The following is a 17,833-nucleotide window of genomic DNA, read 5'->3' as shown; positions in this document are numbered from 1 at the left end:
CGATGATTTGGACTGTTCTAATCTGCTAAAACAGGTCTTCATTAATATTTAAAAATTATTTTCGAAAAATAATAAAATATTATTTTGCTAATTTCCACTAGTATTCACAGAGAGCTGAGGTTTGGCGGTTGGGTAAGTAATTAACATCACTGATAACGACCCACAGGCTCGTTTAAATACTTGTGCAGGGCGTTGAATTAAAAATCAACATCAAAATAATAAATGATATTTTGCATAAAGAAAATGAAGGCTTTTAGAATCTTTTTTCTTCTTCTTCGTTGAGACGTTTTAATGACAATTAAGCACATTTATTTCCCAAATTCTCATTACAGTAATGCATCATTGTACTGAATATAGAAAAATTCTCATTTTTTAATTACAATAACAAGAATGTTGAGGAGAAATGCGCTTACAAAATAATGTCAAAAAAAACTTTTTTGTTATGCAAAATATAATTTTCCTATGATTTTGCTATGAAACTGCTTAAGAAATTCTTCCTATTATGTCAGATGGAAAATTCTTGACTGTTTATGACATGCATCACGTTTTTTTCTGGAGTTAACTGAAATGGTGCTGTTGATGAGTCAGGGTGTGTGTGTGTGTGTGTGTGTGTGTGGGCAGTGAGGCAGCTCTAGAGTCAGTCCTTGTCTGGGCCAATGCAGGTGTACTATTTCGTTTCATTCTGTCCATCCTCGTTCCCTACATCTACTGGTCTATCAGCTCAGTGCTGCCTCCTGCTGGAGGTATAACGGAGAGAAAGACGACCTGCGGCCCGGCTCGCCGTCTCTGCGCGAGTTGCTCTCTCTGTTCTCGGCTCGAGCTCAGTTGAAGCCCAGTCCGGCTCCCTTCGGCCTCTGAGACGCACGGATCGGCTCAGTGATGCCTCTGCCATCAGGGCCCAGGCCCGACCCCGGGGTCCAGCCCATACTCTGCAGCATGCGGTTCCCCACGTTTGACTCCGGGAGAGGAGCAGCGCTCTCGCCCACTACGCCTGAGAGAGACACAGAGACACGGATAATCTGCATTAAGCAGTAAAGCTCGCTGATCCTTGTAATGCACTTGATGGGTGGAAAGAGTCCACAAGTCAGATCTGTAGATCAAGCCTGATCTGCATCAAGGCCTGAAATGCATTCAAAAACACACTAAATATATAAAAATGTGCATAAGGGTAACATAAAACGAGAATTAATATTTTAGGTTAAAGATTATATATATATATTGGTGAATCACACACACAGTTCCAGGGCACATTTCACCCCAAAAATTCAAAGGGGAAAATCACATACAATTATAATAATACATTATAAAATTATGTTATGATATAAATAATATTAAAATTAAATATTATTAAAATTATTGTTAGATAGAATTTTTTTTTTGTATTCTGATTTTCATGAAAATTAAGCACAATTACACCTTTCCCATAATGCATCTGGAAGTTTTACATATATATATATATATATATATATATATATATATATATATATATATACTTTCACGCCACCTCTCTTGAATTATCTGTAAAGCGTCTTTGAGTGTCTAGAAAAGCGCTATAAAAATTGAATGTATTAGTATTATTATTATTATTATTATTATATATACACACACACTGAACAAAATTATAAATGCAACACTTTTGTTTTTGCCCCCATTTTTCATGAGCTGAACTCAAAGATCTAAGACTTTTTCTATGTACACACAAGGCCCATTTCTCTCAAATATTGTTTACAAATCTGTCTAAATCTGTTAGTGAGCACTTCTTTGCCGAGATAATTCATCCACCTCACACTGATTAGACAGCATGATTATTGCACAGGTGTGCCTTAGGCTGGCCACAATAAAAGGCCACTCTAAAATGTGCAGTTTTGCTGTATTGGGGGGTTCCAGGGGGGTCCGAAAACCAGTCAGTATCTGGTGTGACCACCATTTGCCTCACGCAGTGCAACACATCTCCTTCGCATAGAGTTGATCAGGTTGTTGATTGTGGCCTGTGGAATGTAGGTCCACTCCTCTTCAATGGCTGTGCGAAGGACCTGGAACACGCTGTCGTATACGCCGATCCAGAGCATCCCAAACATGTTCAATGTCCGGTGAGTATGCTGGCCATGCAAGAACTAGGATGTTTTCAGCTTCCAGGAATTGTGTACAGATCCTTGCAACATGCATTATCATTATCAACATGGGTTGTGCATTATCATGCTGCAACATGAGGTGATGGTCGTGGATGAATGGCAAACCAATGGGCCTCAGGATCTCGTCACGGTATCTCTCTCTGTGCATTCAAAATACCATCATTAAAATGCACCTGTGTTCGTTGTCCATAACATACGCCTGCCCATACCATAACCCCACTGCCACCATGGGCCACTCGATCCACAACGTTGACATCAGCAAACCGCTCACCCACACACGCCATACACGCTGTCTGCCATCTGCCCTGTACAGTGAAAACCGGGATTCGTCCGTGAAGAGAACACCTCTCTAAAGTGCCAGACGCCATCGAATGTGAGCATTTGCCCACTCAAGACGGTTACGACGACGAACTGCAGTCAGGTCGAGACCCCGATGAGGACGACGAGCAAGCAGATGAGCTTCCCTGAGACGGTTTCTGACAGTTAGTGCAGAAATCCTTTGGTAATGCAAACCGATTGTTGCAGCAGCTGTCCGGGTGTGTGGTCTCAGACAATCTTGGAGGTGAAGATGCTGGATGTGGAGGTCCTGGGCTGGTGTGGTTACACGTGGTCTGCGGTTGTGAGGCCAATTGGATGTACTGCCAAATTCTCTGAAACGCCTTTGGAGACGGCTTATGGTAGAGAAATGAACATTCAATTCACGGGCTACAGCTCTGGTGGACATTCCTGCAGTCAGCATGCCAATTGTGCATTCCCTCAAAACTTGCGACATCTGTGGCATTGTGCTGTGTGATAAAACTGCACATTTTAGAGTGGCCTTTTATTGTGGCCAGCCTAAGGCACACCTGTGCAATAATCATGCTGTCTAATAAGCATCTTGATATGCCACACCTGTGAGGTGGATGGATTATCTCAGCAAAGGAGAAGTGCTCACTAACAGATTAAGGCTATGTTTACACGGAAACGATCTGAAGAGAAAACGCAAAAGTGGCGTTGCGTTATCACTTTTTATTCTGCGTTTAGACGAGCGTTATGGTTGGGAAATCCGCGTGCATATGGTGACGCAAAAGTGTGTGAAATTCGATGTAGTATGCACTCCAGGCGGCTAGGTGGCAATGTGAAGCACTGCCACACAACAACACCAATATCTTAGAATATTTTGTACAACTGCTGAAAAGACCGAAAAGACTCTTGTGTGTTTTTCAGAGCTGCTAGGGCAACTTGAAGGTCCGACGTATGGAAATAATCTGACATGTTGGTTGTTATTTTCCTGTACTGGCGCATGCCTGTGACGTAAACGCGTACGCGACGAGAGCCACCGTGAGCAGATTTGCGTTTTTACCGTTTAGACGGGAACGCGATGGTGGAGCGTTTTTAAGATTTCCACTCTGGAGGGTGGTTTCACTTTTTTGCGTTTTTAAGCCCCCAAAACGCCGTTGCCGTGTAAACGAAAGGCACATCCGATAAAATATTTTTACGTTTTCACCCGGAATCGTTCTCGTGTAAACGGGGCCTTAGACAGATTTGTGAACAATATTTGAGAGAAATAGGCCTTGTGTGTACATAGAAAAAGTCTTTGAGTTCAGCTCATGAAAAATGGGGCAAAAACAAAAGTGTTGCGTTTATAATTTTGTTCAGTGTATATATACACTCACCGGCCACTTTATTAGGTACACCTGTCCAACTGCTCGTTAACACTTAATTTCTAAGCAGCCAATCACATGGCGGCAACTCAGTGCATTTAGGCATGTAGACATGGTCAAGACAATCTCCTGCAGTTCAAACCAAGCATCAGTATGGGGAAGAAAGTTGATTTGAGTGACTTTGAACGTGGCATGATTGTTGGTGCCAGAAGGGCTGGTCTGAGTATTTCAGAAACTGCTAATCTACTGGGATTTTCACGCACAACCATCTCTAGGGTTTACAGAGAATGGTCCGAAAAAGAAAAAACATCCAGTGAGCGGCAGTTCTGTGGGCGGAAATGCCTTGTTGATGCCAGAGGTCAGAGGAGAATGGCCAGACTGGTTCGAGCTGATAGAAGGGCAACAGTGACTGAAATAACCACTCGTTACAACCGAGGTATGCAGCAAAGCATTTGTGAAGCCACAACACGCACAACCTTGAGGCGGATGGGCTACAACAGCAGAAGACTCCACCGGGTACCACTCATCTCCACTACAAATAGGAAAAAGAGGCTACAATTTGCAAGAGCTCACCAAAATTGAACAGTTGAAGACTGGAAAAATGTTGCCTGGTCTGATGAGTCTCGATTTCTGTTGAGACATTCAGATGTTAGAGTCAGAATTTGGCGTAAACAGAATGAGAACATGGAACCATCATGCCTTGTTACCACTGTGCAGGCTGGTGGTGGTGGTGTAATGGTGTGGGGGATGTTTTCCTGGCACACTTTAGGCCCCTTAGTGCCAATTGGGCATCGTTTAAATGCCACGGCCTACCTGAGCATTGTTTCTGACCATGTCCATCCCTTTATGGCCACCATGTACCCATCCTCTGATGGCTACTTCCACCATGTCACAAAGCTCTAATCATTTCAAATTGGTTTCTTGAACATGACAATGAGTTCACTGTACTAAAATGGCCTCCACAGTCACCAGATCTCAACCCAATAGAGCATCTTTGGGATGTGGTGGAACGGGAGATTCGCATCATGGATGTGCAGCCGACAAATCTGCGGCAACTGTGTGATGCCATCATGTCAATATGGACCAAACTCCCTGAGGAATGCTTCCAGCACCTTGTTGAATCTATGCCACGAAGAATTGAGGCAGTTCTGAAGGCAAAAGGGGGTCCAACCCGTTACTAGCATGGGGTACCTAATAAAGTGGCCGGTGAGTGTATATATATATATATATATATATATATATATATATATATATATATATATATATATAATCTCACACCCAGAAGTGTGTATTAAGAATAAAATTAGGATTCCATGCTGTTGTCAATTGTAAATTAAGCAATAACTAACATTAACTAACAACAAACAAAACTTGTACAGCATTTATAAATCTTGGTTAATGTTAATTTTTACATGAATGCTTTTTTAACATCTCAGTTTGTGTAAATTGACATTAGTTTATGTGTTATTAACCAACAAAAATGAGCAATCATAACAAAAATAATAACAAACTGTGTGGGTAACACTTTTTTGTTTTGGGTGTTCATGTTACTGCACTTAATTACTATACTAATTATAAGAACTATGTATAATTATAAGCAGCTCCAAAAAATGACATAACTAGCATATTTAGTTGATCAGAATTACTGTTCTAATTTATGCAAATGCACAGCAGCACGAACACTAAAATAAAGCATGTCCATAAATGTTGCCCATTTTTAGTTCATGCTCTTTACCTAAATGTTGACGAATTGAACCAGAAGCTAAAGTATTAGCATGTAAATCAGTGTTCCTGGACAGGGTAACTAAAGTAGAGAATGAGAGAGACATAATCCTGATGATATATGTCAAGTTTCCTGCTCCTCATAAACTCTAAATAGTTTCGGAGAAATGCATAATCTCAGCTCTGTGACCTCTGACCCCCGGGGACCGCAGGCATTTGCTTTGCGTCACAGATCAGGGCAGGAAATGATGGAGTTTAATGAGGAAATGAGATCAGCACTGATCTGTCTGCTCAGCTGCCAATCCAATCACATAAACAGCATTGAGTTTACTGTTACCACAGCGAAAAGCCTCCAACTCTTCCTGATGATGCATGCTGGGAATTAACTGGCCACATGGTTTGCATGTTTCCATGAACCGTTTGTGTTAAAGAAGAACACATCATTTACATTTAGTATTCAGCATGTGGGTCTGATGTCTCTTTAGATAATCTTTTCAGATGATCCAACAATGTTGTATAATGTGATGAGTATGTGTGTGTGTGTGTGTTACCTGAGGCTGACGGGGCACCGACAGGTGCAGCTTTCCGTCGTCTCTTTATATCTCCAGTACACAAAGAGCCAAGATGACCACTTGTCTGTCTACAGAGAAAGAGAGAGAGTTTAAGATGGTTACTTGCTTAGGTGATTATGAAAATTACATATTTTGAAACCCTGTAAATGGACTTCAGTATAACATATTATTACATTATTATATATTATATGTATTTTTACCTGCTGGCAGTCTTAAGAGCGCAGCTTTTCCTGTGGCTTCTGTCGCTACGAGAATCCCAAAGCAACTGAACATACACAAAGTCACATGTTAATTGTAAAAACTTCACACATACACAGTTTATTACACACACACACAGGCCTGAAACTCAGCATACAGTAAATAAAGCAAAGATTTATCTAAAGAGAGAGAAATATTTGAACATAGGGAGCAGATCTTACTTGGTCTCTTCTGGTCCCAGAGCTGAACCACGAGCTGCAGAGGACACACAAATATTACCAAAGTATTAAATCACAGTATCAGTACATTAACATTTATATAATATTTACACTACTTTTAAATTTTTTTAGATCAGTAAGATTTCTTTATGTTTTTGAAAAAAGTCTCTTCTGCTTAAGGTTGCATTTATTTGATCCAAAATACAGTAAAAACAGTAATATTGTGAAATATTATTACAATTTAAAATAACTTCTCTATTTAAATATATTTTAAAATGCTATTTATTGCTGTGTTGTGTACAATTTTGAAGATTATTTGATATTATAAATGTCTTTACAGTCACTTTTGATCAATTTAATGCATCCATGCTGAATAAAAGTTTTTTTTTTTTTGAACGGTACTGTATATAATAATACAATGTTATTTTTGCTTTGTAAATTACTTTTTACTTTGTAAAAAAAAAGTTAAAAAAATAACCATTAAATTAAATTAATTTGAGTTGAATACTTTTAATTAAAAATGTAATTTATAAAAAACGATTATTTTTTACTTTGTAAAAACATTTTAAAATAACCATTAAATTAAATAAATGTAATAATTTTCTGGTTTGCCTAAATAAAATAGGTATTACCACATGGTTATTTAATGCATAAATACTTTTTTAATTAAAATTAAGTACTTTCTAAATGAAAGGTGCTTCGTCAAATCTGATTACTTTCGCTTTCATTTATAAAAAAGAATGGATGCAAATGAAGAAAAAAAAATCACATTATTCATAACAAATGAACAAGTCAAACAGTGTAAAAACAGCTTCACACTATGTGAAGGCACTTGAGCAACACTTGAACTAAAAAAAATACTAAACACTAAAACTAAAGCCAGAGCCAGATTTGAAGCTGTTGTAAACATTGTGACACGCTCCACTCTGTATTTTCACAGTGCTCCATGTGTCTTCATCCTCCCCACATTTGTAACAACGTAAAAAATATATATATATTTAAAGCAGTCCTGACCAATGAAAGCAGCATGGACATATGTATCACAGTGTAAAGGCCAATTCACAATGCACCAAAACAACGCGACAGATGGCCACAGACAGACACTTTGTTGAGTTTTGTCAGATCAGTGTGTTACCCGGCATTGCTCAGCTTGTTGATGGGTCGTGCAATGCCTGAGGCCCTGTTTACACCTGGTATTAAGATGCGTCTTTGAATCTAATGGACGGAATAAGCTCACGTAACTTACATATGAACATGACTGAAGAAAACAGAAAAACACACGGAGAGCATCAGCGTTAGTTTCTGCTCTGACAGCCACAAGACCAGCCGAACGCTGTGAGTGTGTGTGTGTTAGACATCAGGAGTGGTGAGAGAACATTGAGCTTGGACGTTTTTCATCTTCAAACCAAACTTGGGTCTCCAGCCGACAAAGTTTAAACCCATCTGGCTAGAGCTCTTCTCATAATGTTTACGCATTAGGTCAGTAGACGGAGAGCCGACGGTCTTTTGTGGCTGTTTGAACACATTCGATCACATGAGCGTTTACACTACAAAAGCAATCCGGATGCGTTTTCAACTACCTCTGGAAGTGGTCGAGCTCAAAATGTTTTAGACCCCGTTTACAGCTGTATTTAGTGTCGTCCACTTGTGATCTGATCGACCAAAACGCATTTTAATATCAGGTGTAAACGGCCTCACTGGGCGACATTTCTAGCCGATGTCATACAGCCAATCCCTACGTTGAGCTGTCAAATACCTTTAAGCCAATCAGGACTTACTTCTGAGGATCCTGGGATAATCTGGGTAATCTATCAGGAATTCCTTGAGAGGTTCCCTGTTAGGAAAGAGAATGAAAAATATCACAAATAAATAGATAAATATCAAATAGAGAGTTCATATTTTAGACAAGCGCACATACCTGTGACTGCTGAAGACAGGCCTGTCGTGCGAGCCGTGCTTGAAACCCTGAAAAACAAGCCTTTGTTAAAAACTTTCAGAGGTATGATCTAGCAATCAGTGTATGCGATCAAAATTTCTTTGAGATAAACAGGAATAAATAGTTTCCTCCTGGTATACAGGTGAAACTCGAAAAATTTGAATATCGTGGAAAAGCTCATTTATTTCAGTAACTCAACTTAAAAGGTGAAACTAACATATTATATAGACTCATTACATGCAAAGTGAAATATTTCAAGCCTTTTTTTGTTATAATTTTGATGCTTATGGCTTACAGCTATGAAAACCTTTCACAATATTCGAATTTTGAATTTGGGGTTTTCATAAGCTGTAAGCCATAATCATCATCAAAATTATAACAAATAAAGGCTTGAAATATCTCACTTTGCATGTAATGAGTCTATATAATATATTAGTTTCACCTTTTAAGTTGAATTACTGAAATAAATTAACTTTTGCACAATACTCTAATTTTTCGAGTTTCACCTGTAATAGACCTTCTTAGAACATGCACCATATTTTTTACTTTTATAACTGTGCATTTTTGTTTTATTATGCTTGGTTTAGTATGCAAGGCTACTGGGCACTGCAGGTTCTGTCTTAGATAGTAAGATGAAGATGTATGGTGATGTATGGGTTATGTGGTCCTTGTGTCTCCATTATGGGTTGTATAGCACTGTCCTCTGGTGGACACATTTGTGAACTACAACTCATGCTAAAGTTTGTGTGAGGCCCTGTTTACAGCTGGTATTAAGATGCTTTCTGGTCGATCGGATCACAAGTGGACGACACTAAATACAGGTGTAAACGGGGTCTAAAACGTTTTGAGCTCGTCCACTTTCGACCACTTCCATTTGAAAACGCATTCGGATTGCTTTCGTAGTGTAAACGCTCATGTGATCGAATGTGTTCAAACAGCCACAAAAGACCGTCTGCTCTCCGTCTACTGACCTAATGTGTAAACATTATGAGAAGAGCTTTAGCCAAATGGGTTTAAACTTTGTCGGCTGGAGACCCAAGTTTGGTTTGAAGATGAAAAACGTACCAAGCTCAATGTTCTCTCACCATTCCTGATTTCTAACACACACACACACACACACACACACTAGTGTTGTCAAAAATATCGATATTTCGATAAATATCGATACTGAAATATCTGAACGGTACCAATACTAATTTCCCGAAGTATCGATACTAGCCGAGCGGTCACTTTAACTTCTCTCAAAAGGCGCGTTGACAAACACCACACGTGACGCACTCGTCTCATTCGCTCTGGTTAAATAGCAAAAGTGAAGTGAATGGAAAGATGGCGAGGGCCGCGCCCCCGCGACCGGCTTTGGTTGATTGATAAAGAACACCACGAGCGGGCATGTCGGAGAATAGCGCGGACACGCGTAAAAAACACACCGCGAGCGGGCATGTCGGAGTCGGAGAATAGCGTGGACACGCGCTACACACCGCGAGCGGGCATGTAGGAGAATAGCGCGGACACGAGCTACACACCGCGAGCGGGCATGTCGGAGAATAGCGCGGACACGCGAGCGGGCTGCGGGCACCCAATAGATTGTTTGACTATCAATAATCCCTCACATCACTCATTTTTTAAAATTATTGTATAGGTGAAAACAGACTTAAGGAACAGGCTCCAGGGGTAGGCTACTATTTAGCAGCATATGCTCAGCATCAGGGGTGTTTGTTGTTTGGACAGACCTGCCCCCACTGCTAAAAAAAAAATCCTCAAGGAAACACTGTAACTCTTCCCATTTGAACTTTTCTGAAACATTAACCAAGATGGCCTAGTATTGTTGTTGATAAGAGACGGTGTTGTCTCGTTTTAATTCTTAAAGTTAACATAATCTGACTGAGGAATCTTAGACAAGTAAATATTGTAACTGTGGTCAAATGTAAATTAACTGGTGCCTATTTAACTTTATTCAAAAATTATTATTTAATTCTGCAATTTTCCTTCATTAGCTATTATCATCAATTTGATTACACAGATATTAATTAAACTAAACAGCTAGACAATGGCATCTCTAAATTCAATAATGACATGCCTTTAACTGAAAATTGAATGTTTAATCTTATTATTATACATTACTGACTCTCTATCCTCCAATTTGATACTGTTAAGTGCTTTTTTGTTACAGTATGTTTTAATCTTTGATAACAGTAGGTAATAAAAATGCATCATGTTAGCTCTGGTCCAATTAAAAAATATAAACAAATAGAACTCAGGACATTTTTGTTCATGTAAAATATACCTCATTGTCATGTTCTAGACTTGTTATATTTAGCTTTAAATTAAAAAAATACCCCCTTAATATTGTGGCAGTTTTTTCTCCGTGGTATCGAAAATGGTATCGAATATCGATATTTTTCAAGGTATCGTATTGAAGTTAGAAATTCTAGTATCGTGACAACACTAACACACACACACACTGTGTTCGGCTGATCTTGTGGCTGTCAGAACAGAAACTAAAGCTGATGCTCTCCGTGTGTTTTTCTCAATTGCGTGAGCTTATTTCATCCATTAGATCAAAAGATCTGAAAAACCCCATACATTTACCGCCTATAGACCCTCCCCTCGAAGAAATCAGGACAGAAGAAGTGTTTGAAAGTGGACAAAAGAGACGGATTAAAACACCAGGTGTAAACGGGAACGTGTCTCCCTCGTCTACTTGTGATCCGATCGACCAAAACGCATCTTAATACCAGGAGTAAACAGGGCCTAAGAGCATTTAAACACACCTCTTTGAGTGCCCTGTGACATTAACGGGAACGCTCCGTTCAGGATGCTGTTGAACATGGGGTCATTGAGGTCGAGTTCGTTGGAATCTCTTTCCCACCACGGAACAACTCCCGCAATCCCACAAGCCCCGCCCGGCTCGCCCTCGTAGAACCAATCGCTCTGCTCGTCGTCACCTGAAACACAACACATGCTGGACATACGCTCTGTGTTCATGCTATACGTGATATATGGAGATAGTGTAATATATGAACATACACACCTTGCCTTCCCTCGTCATTCGTGTACAGACCCCCATCACTGCTGTTACTCACGCTGCTCGTCTCACTGCAATCACACACACACCACATGTCGTTTTAAGCCTTTTGTGTAAAAGAGTGAATCTCACAAAAACTTGTCCAAGGTCACAAAAAAAAATTTGCACTAACAATATGAAGCCTATTTTTAAGACCATAGTTCAGCCAAAAATCATTTACTCATCCTCAAGCCATCCTAGGTGTGTATGACTTTCTTTTTTCAGTCGAACACAATCGTAGTTATATTTAAAAATATCCTTTCCCAAGCTTTATAATGGGAGTGAATAGTAATTTTGAAGCCCAAAAAAGCACATTCATCCATCATAAAAGTAATCCACACGACTCCAGCTGGTTAATAAAGGCCTTCTGAAGCAAAGTAAAGCGTTTTTGTAAGAAAAATATAAATATTTATAACTTCGGTAACGGACGCACGCAAGTGACCTTTGACCCGACGCAGTGGTTATAGTCTGTAAGGTTATAAATATGGATATTTTTCTTACAGAAAATGCCTTTATACGGCCCTGGAGTCGTATGGATTACTTTTATGATGGATGGATGCGCTTTTTTGGACTTCAAAAAAAGGTACCAATCACTCCCATTATAAAGCTGGGAAGAGCCAGGATATTTTTTACTATAAGTCATTTACACCTAGGATGGGTTGAGGGTGAGTAAATTATGGGATCATTTTCATTTTTGGGTGAACTAACACTTTAGGATTGTTAGTTAGCACTGTGATTATTTTCAAAACAATTCAGTATTGCAGTGAAATATTAGTGTAATAAAAATGGTAAATGGGAGAATTGGGGTGTATAACTGTCAAAAATAATGTCACCATGTAAAAAAAATGTTGCTGCAAAACATGATTTCATATTGGTCTTATTTTGGTTCTGGGTTGAAATTTGACCTGGGCATGTTCCTGACAGATTTCATGAGATTCAGCCATATGAATACGTTACGCTGATGTGTAGCTGTAATTATTACACTCAGTGGATTTAATAAAGGATGTTATTAATAATGTTTCTGGTATATAAAAGATCTGCTACAAAACTAGAGGTCCTGATCCAGATGGCGTTTGCAGGCCACGATCAGAAACATATCAAGAAAATAGTCTAAGAACTAGAAAAGAAGCAAAAATTGCAGATTTTCTAGCATTTAGCGAGGTCTTGTTCTGAGAGACAGAGCAACAGGAAGAGGAGGGGCTACACAGAAAAGAAGATCACTAACCACCTGTCACTCATGTCCTCATCTGAGCCTTTCTGCTCCTCAAATTCCATCTTATCTTTGGCCGTATGTCCCGCCTCTTCGCTCTCCACCACCACGCCTTCATCCGCCGCGTCCTGTGCGAGTCTCTGCGCCGTAAACTTCCTTTTCTTCACCCTGTTTTTGTTCACGTCACTCCCTTTGGCTTCCGGACTAAACCCCGCCCCTCTGCTGCTTCCTACAGCTGGTGCTCTGGGAGGCGGAGCCAGCATGGTGGCGACATCTAGTGGCGGATCCACAGCCATGCGCTTGACTTTCCGACGCCTTCGTAAACTTCGGGATCCCAAACCGTCCGCTCCGCTCAAGTCGTCCAGCCAAATTGGCCTCTTCCCCCTCCCGGAGTCCGCGGTGAGGGGCGCCCGCCGCTTCGCCCCGAGCTGCTCGTCCGAGTCGCTGTTGTTGTTGTCACGTGTGTGAGCGCCCCCTGCTGTAGACGAACGATAGTCTTTCTGCTCCTCCAGGCTGGATTCGGAGCCTTCGCTCAGGTGGCAGGTGTCCCACGGCGGGTGAGGGTTATCGGACCGGCGCTTCCGGCCACGACGCTTGCGGGCCTGCCGTTTCAACAGGCAACCGACGGCCAGGGCGTGATCTCCACCGTCGCCAAACCCTCCACGGGCTTGTTCTGAACTCTCCTCCAGAGCCGACACCAGATCATGAACCAGCTCGTCCATCGTCCGCCGAAAGTGCCTGATGAGAATGAGTGATGCAAGTTGAATTAGGTGAAACATTCGGAAAAGACAAACACAAATGAGATGATAACTGGATTTTAAAACATAATTGTAAAGAAAATAGTTTCAAGTCAATTAAATATTTGAGAGCTTAACGGCATAAAAATTCCATGATTTTTTAATCATTGCCATATCATGTAATTGCCACGTAATGGTTTATTAATTTATATTTTTCTATTATAAATCAATATTATCTTGTCTATTTTTTTTCTAATTTATTCATTTTTGAGGGCTTTTTTGGGATTGTTACCAGGGCATGCACGAGCTCATCCATGAAAGTGCCTGATCAAAATGAGTGAAATTAGGTTAAAATTAAAAAAATTAAAACCCCCAGAGAAAAAAAAAATCCTTTTGTCCATAATGGATTTTATAGAGATTGTACTGATAGCAATTTAAATAGCAGAAAAAATATATTATAATATATATAAATATTCACATATTAAATGCCATGTCACATAATAATTTCTACTACTTTATTTTATTAATTTTATGATTTGTCAATTATTTATTTTAAGAATGTCCATGATTTTTATTAATGTATTTATTTTATTAATTTTTTCAGGCCCAGAAATCACAATTTTTACTGTTATTTCCAGGTTTTGAATGACTGGGAATTTTTAAAGTCAATATTTCAGGATTAAAATTTTCCACGTTTGGTGGTGATGACACCATACTATTACCTTCTTTATGACAGTGTCCATCCAAACACTATGATGATAGAAACACGGTGACATTGTTTAATAAAGGCTGGATTCATAATTAGTCACGATAATCAATGAATTGATCGACGATTTCAAGCTATGCCTTTAAAAAGCACACCACAGTATTAGCCCAATAATACAAAGTCCAGGATTTGTACCAGACGGTAATACCATGGTACTAGTTGTAATGAATTATTACTATATTCATGAACTGTGGTATAGAAGAATACTATTCTAAATTGTCAAAAGCTACATGATAACACAACGGCAGTTTATTGTGAGTGTGAGATCAGGTCAGAAATACACACATCATGATCGGCTCTAAAAAGACTGAAGGCAAAACACATGCAATCCCGCAGAGACACATACCAGCCGGTTCCCGCTTTACCGAAGCTCTTGATCTCGGCGGCGCGGAACATCAAACCCGCAGAACGCGACAAAAACTCACGGGAAAAGATCGAGGCCGCGCTCACATATCATAGCGCCACAACAACAACACCGCACCGGAAATGGACAACAGGGCATAAAAGACACGCATCCGGCGACGAAAACAGCGTATACTTCCAAAATAAAAGCCGAAGATAATACTGAATCGATAATAAATAAATAAAATAAATGGAGAAATCGACATGGGAAACTCGGTCAGAAGTCTCTCCGTTATTTTGGTTCATTATATATTTGTATTGTTTTTATTTATTAGGTTTTATAATATACATATTCAATATTCTGTCTTTTTGATGTTATTCTATCTAGTTATTCTACTTTCCTATCACAGTAATAATTCATTCTATTTAATCATAATTTGATTAAACTTAATATCTGCAAATAAATTAATATCTGCCCAAAGAAATTGTAATTTTTTTTTTGAAAAATCAAAGAAATTGGAAACTTCAGAATCTCATTAAAAACATTTTAATAAACACTTGTGCCTACATAAAACACGCACACACACACACTTTCCCCTTGTCGTTTTCCAATCCATTTTTAATTGTTTTTTCATTGTCGAATATGCATTGTATATACAACAAGTTACAATATAATTGAATGATGACATTTTAAGACAAATAAATAACACTAATGTAAACTAAAGAGATATATATATTTTTTATATTATACATTTTTATTGTTTTTCTTTATTTGGCTTATTATTTACATTATTAATATTCAATATCAATTTCAATATTCAACATTTTGCTGATTTGAAAGTCTTTTATATTCGACCCAGGATATTTTACTTCCCCATAACTTATCTATAATTTGATTAAGTTTAATATCTGCAATACGTTTTTAAACAAACAAATTGAAATGGAATCTTCAGAATCTACAAAAGACCCTTTTCCTTAATAGATTTACACTTGTAAATACAAAAACCCATGTTCCCTTTATTTACGTTTATTTTCGCTTGTCTTTTTCATTCTATCTTTATTTTTTCCTTATCAGTTTATTTTCTTTGAAAATTCATTTTGTTCTAATTCGAATGTGTCATTTTAATTTGTGTGTGTGTGTGTGTGTGTGTGTTTGGACTGTGAACTTGAGGGTCTCACATGAACTTGACCCTCTCACATTACCACAAACACACAGTTTACGCAGTAGCAGGTAAATATAGAAACACTCTGTCATGCCATCCATGAACAAGCTGAAACCCAGAACTGCTCTGATCCAGGTCATCTGCAATTATTTTTTTTTAACTTTTTTACTGATTTATTCTACAACATTTGCATATTTATAACTCTGCATCAGATTTAAACCGGTTCTGAGAAGATCTGTGATCACTGCGCTTGCCATGCAGAGAGAGGATGAGGAGGATGAGAATGAAACTGGAAGTGACCAGGAATTCAAAAGCAGAGAAGAAGCCATTGACTCCAGCTGGTCCTGGGTAACCTGGGTGTGTGTGTGTGTGTGTGTGTGTGTGTGTGTGTGTGTGTGTGTGTGTGTGTGTGTGTGTGTGTGTGTGTGTGTGTGTGTGTGTGTGTGTGTGTGTGTGTGTGTGTGTGTTTGGCAGCGTGTCTATAGCACCAGTTCAAAGTCTGGACACACCTAATAGTAAAGTCATCAGAACTAAAATAACACAAACAAAATTAAAATATATATATATTTTTTATTATTTATTAATGCATTCATTTTTTTTCAGGCATGGAAATAAATAAAAAAATTCTGTTATTTCCAGATTTTCTATGACTGTGGGAATTTTTTAAGTAAATAAATAAATGTCACTCTCAGGATCATATATTTTAGCTTCTTCAGAATTCGCCACACTTTGAGCAAATGTTGCACATGCATGCTGAACACTTGATGGTTTTCCTCCAATCTCTACTCCAACACTTGCATTAAAAAAGGTTTTGTTGAGTCAAGTACAAACAAAACAATACAGATTGTTTCAAAGCAGCTTCACAGTATTAACAGGAAAATAATTCAATGATGCAAACAGAGTTCATTTGCAGCTCTAAAAGAAAACAGTGTCATTGTTCAGCTGAAGTCAATTCAGTGATGACTATTATTGTGATTATATATGTGTAAATTAATAAATAAAGCATAGGATTAGGAACAAAATTTATATTAACATCAGGTGTGTCCAAACTATTCACTGGCATATTAATGATCTGACATACTGTACATAAAAAAAGCTGTAGTCGGTGTTGGCATTTTGGGCAATGAGAATCAGAGTGAGCATTGATTAATGTCTCTATAATGTGATCGGTAGTTTAGAGGTTTGATTGAATTAAAAAATTACCTGATTAAAAGAATAACCCATAACTGGCTGCTGTTGTTGATGCATTTACAAACTTGTCATTTTTCCTATTCTGCCTATAGTCACGTAAAGCATGTTGCAGGTTGTTGGCTCGCACTTCAAGGTGTTTAAATAAATGTAAAATGTTTTTTACACAATTTTGGTACTCGTCAAATATAAAAGATGAAAACCAGCTGAGACCCACTGAATAAGCAAAGTAACAAAGTAGGCAGATTGAAAAGATGCATGCATAAACAAAGCCAAAACTCAACTCAACTGGGCTGTTTTACCCATCAGACTGTGGTTAGTGGAGCAAGAACACGCGAGCGTGACTCAAAACCAATCTCTTGTTTCCTTTTTTTCCTCTCTCTCTGTCTGTCTGCTGTTCTCAACGTATGATCATAGCACTGAAAGAGTCTTGTTACATGCAAATCTCCTAATGTGGTCTGTGATGCACAGAAATTGTTGTAGACTATTTTATGGTTATCTTTCCACACATGCACAAATACAACTATATCTCTCTATTGGCTGTATAATGTTTAAACGGTCTGGCCTTGTAACATTATGCACTTGTATTTGTTAAGACAACAAAATATGGGAGCTTATGGGGCTTGTGTGACTTTAACTGTCACCTCTTAATCATATTATCATATTTCTGGCCTGTTTGACTGACTCCCATTTATTGCAGAAATGTACTGGAAAAGAGAGCTCAAAAGCCTTCAAGCTCCAAACATTTGACGCGTACAGACATTTAGATAGTTTATGAATGTATAATTTGCCTATAACAAAAGACAAAGATTAAAAAATATCTAGGCCTATTATGTTTTCATAAAATATAGCTACAAATATCCTTACATTTACATAAAATACATAGTTTATTAGCCCTTCCCAATTTTCTTTAAAATCCCTTTTCATTATTGTAGAAAGTAC

The 17,833-nt window shown here is 38.6% G+C and overlaps 1 protein-coding gene across 2 annotated transcripts; it reads right to left on the bottom strand.

Annotated features, from left to right (window-relative positions):
• Positions 1-444: 444 nt before the first annotated feature.
• gpatch2 (G patch domain containing 2) lies at positions 445-14,698 on the bottom strand. Of its 2 annotated transcripts, none has more exons than XM_056269327.1 (10): positions 14,545-14,698; positions 12,711-13,433; positions 11,453-11,517; positions 11,193-11,366; positions 8,404-8,450; positions 8,264-8,319; positions 6,489-6,522; positions 6,270-6,334; positions 6,049-6,137; positions 445-991 (listed from the first exon to the last, which is right to left on the bottom strand). In XM_056269327.1, exons 1-10 carry the CDS (start codon positions 14,592-14,594, stop codon positions 822-824), a joined length of 1,473 nt encoding a protein of 490 aa, XP_056125302.1. In that variant the 5' UTR covers positions 14,595-14,698; the 3' UTR covers positions 445-821. The 2 variants fall into 2 exon arrangements, with proteins under 2 accessions (XP_056125302.1, XP_056125303.1); XM_056269328.1 differs by having other exon boundaries at positions 12,714-13,433.
• Positions 14,699-17,833: the final 3,135 nt, after the last annotated feature.

The sequence above is a fragment of the Rhinichthys klamathensis genome, unplaced genomic scaffold, assembly GCF_029890125.1.
Source record: "Rhinichthys klamathensis goyatoka isolate OS25496 unplaced genomic scaffold, OSU_Roscu_1.1 h1tg000281l_1, whole genome shotgun sequence".
NCBI classification, from domain to species: Eukaryota; Metazoa; Chordata; class Actinopteri; order Cypriniformes; family Leuciscidae; genus Rhinichthys; species Rhinichthys klamathensis.
Note: the sequence above shows the minus strand (reverse complement) of the source record. Positions and strands in the feature narration are given on the sequence as shown.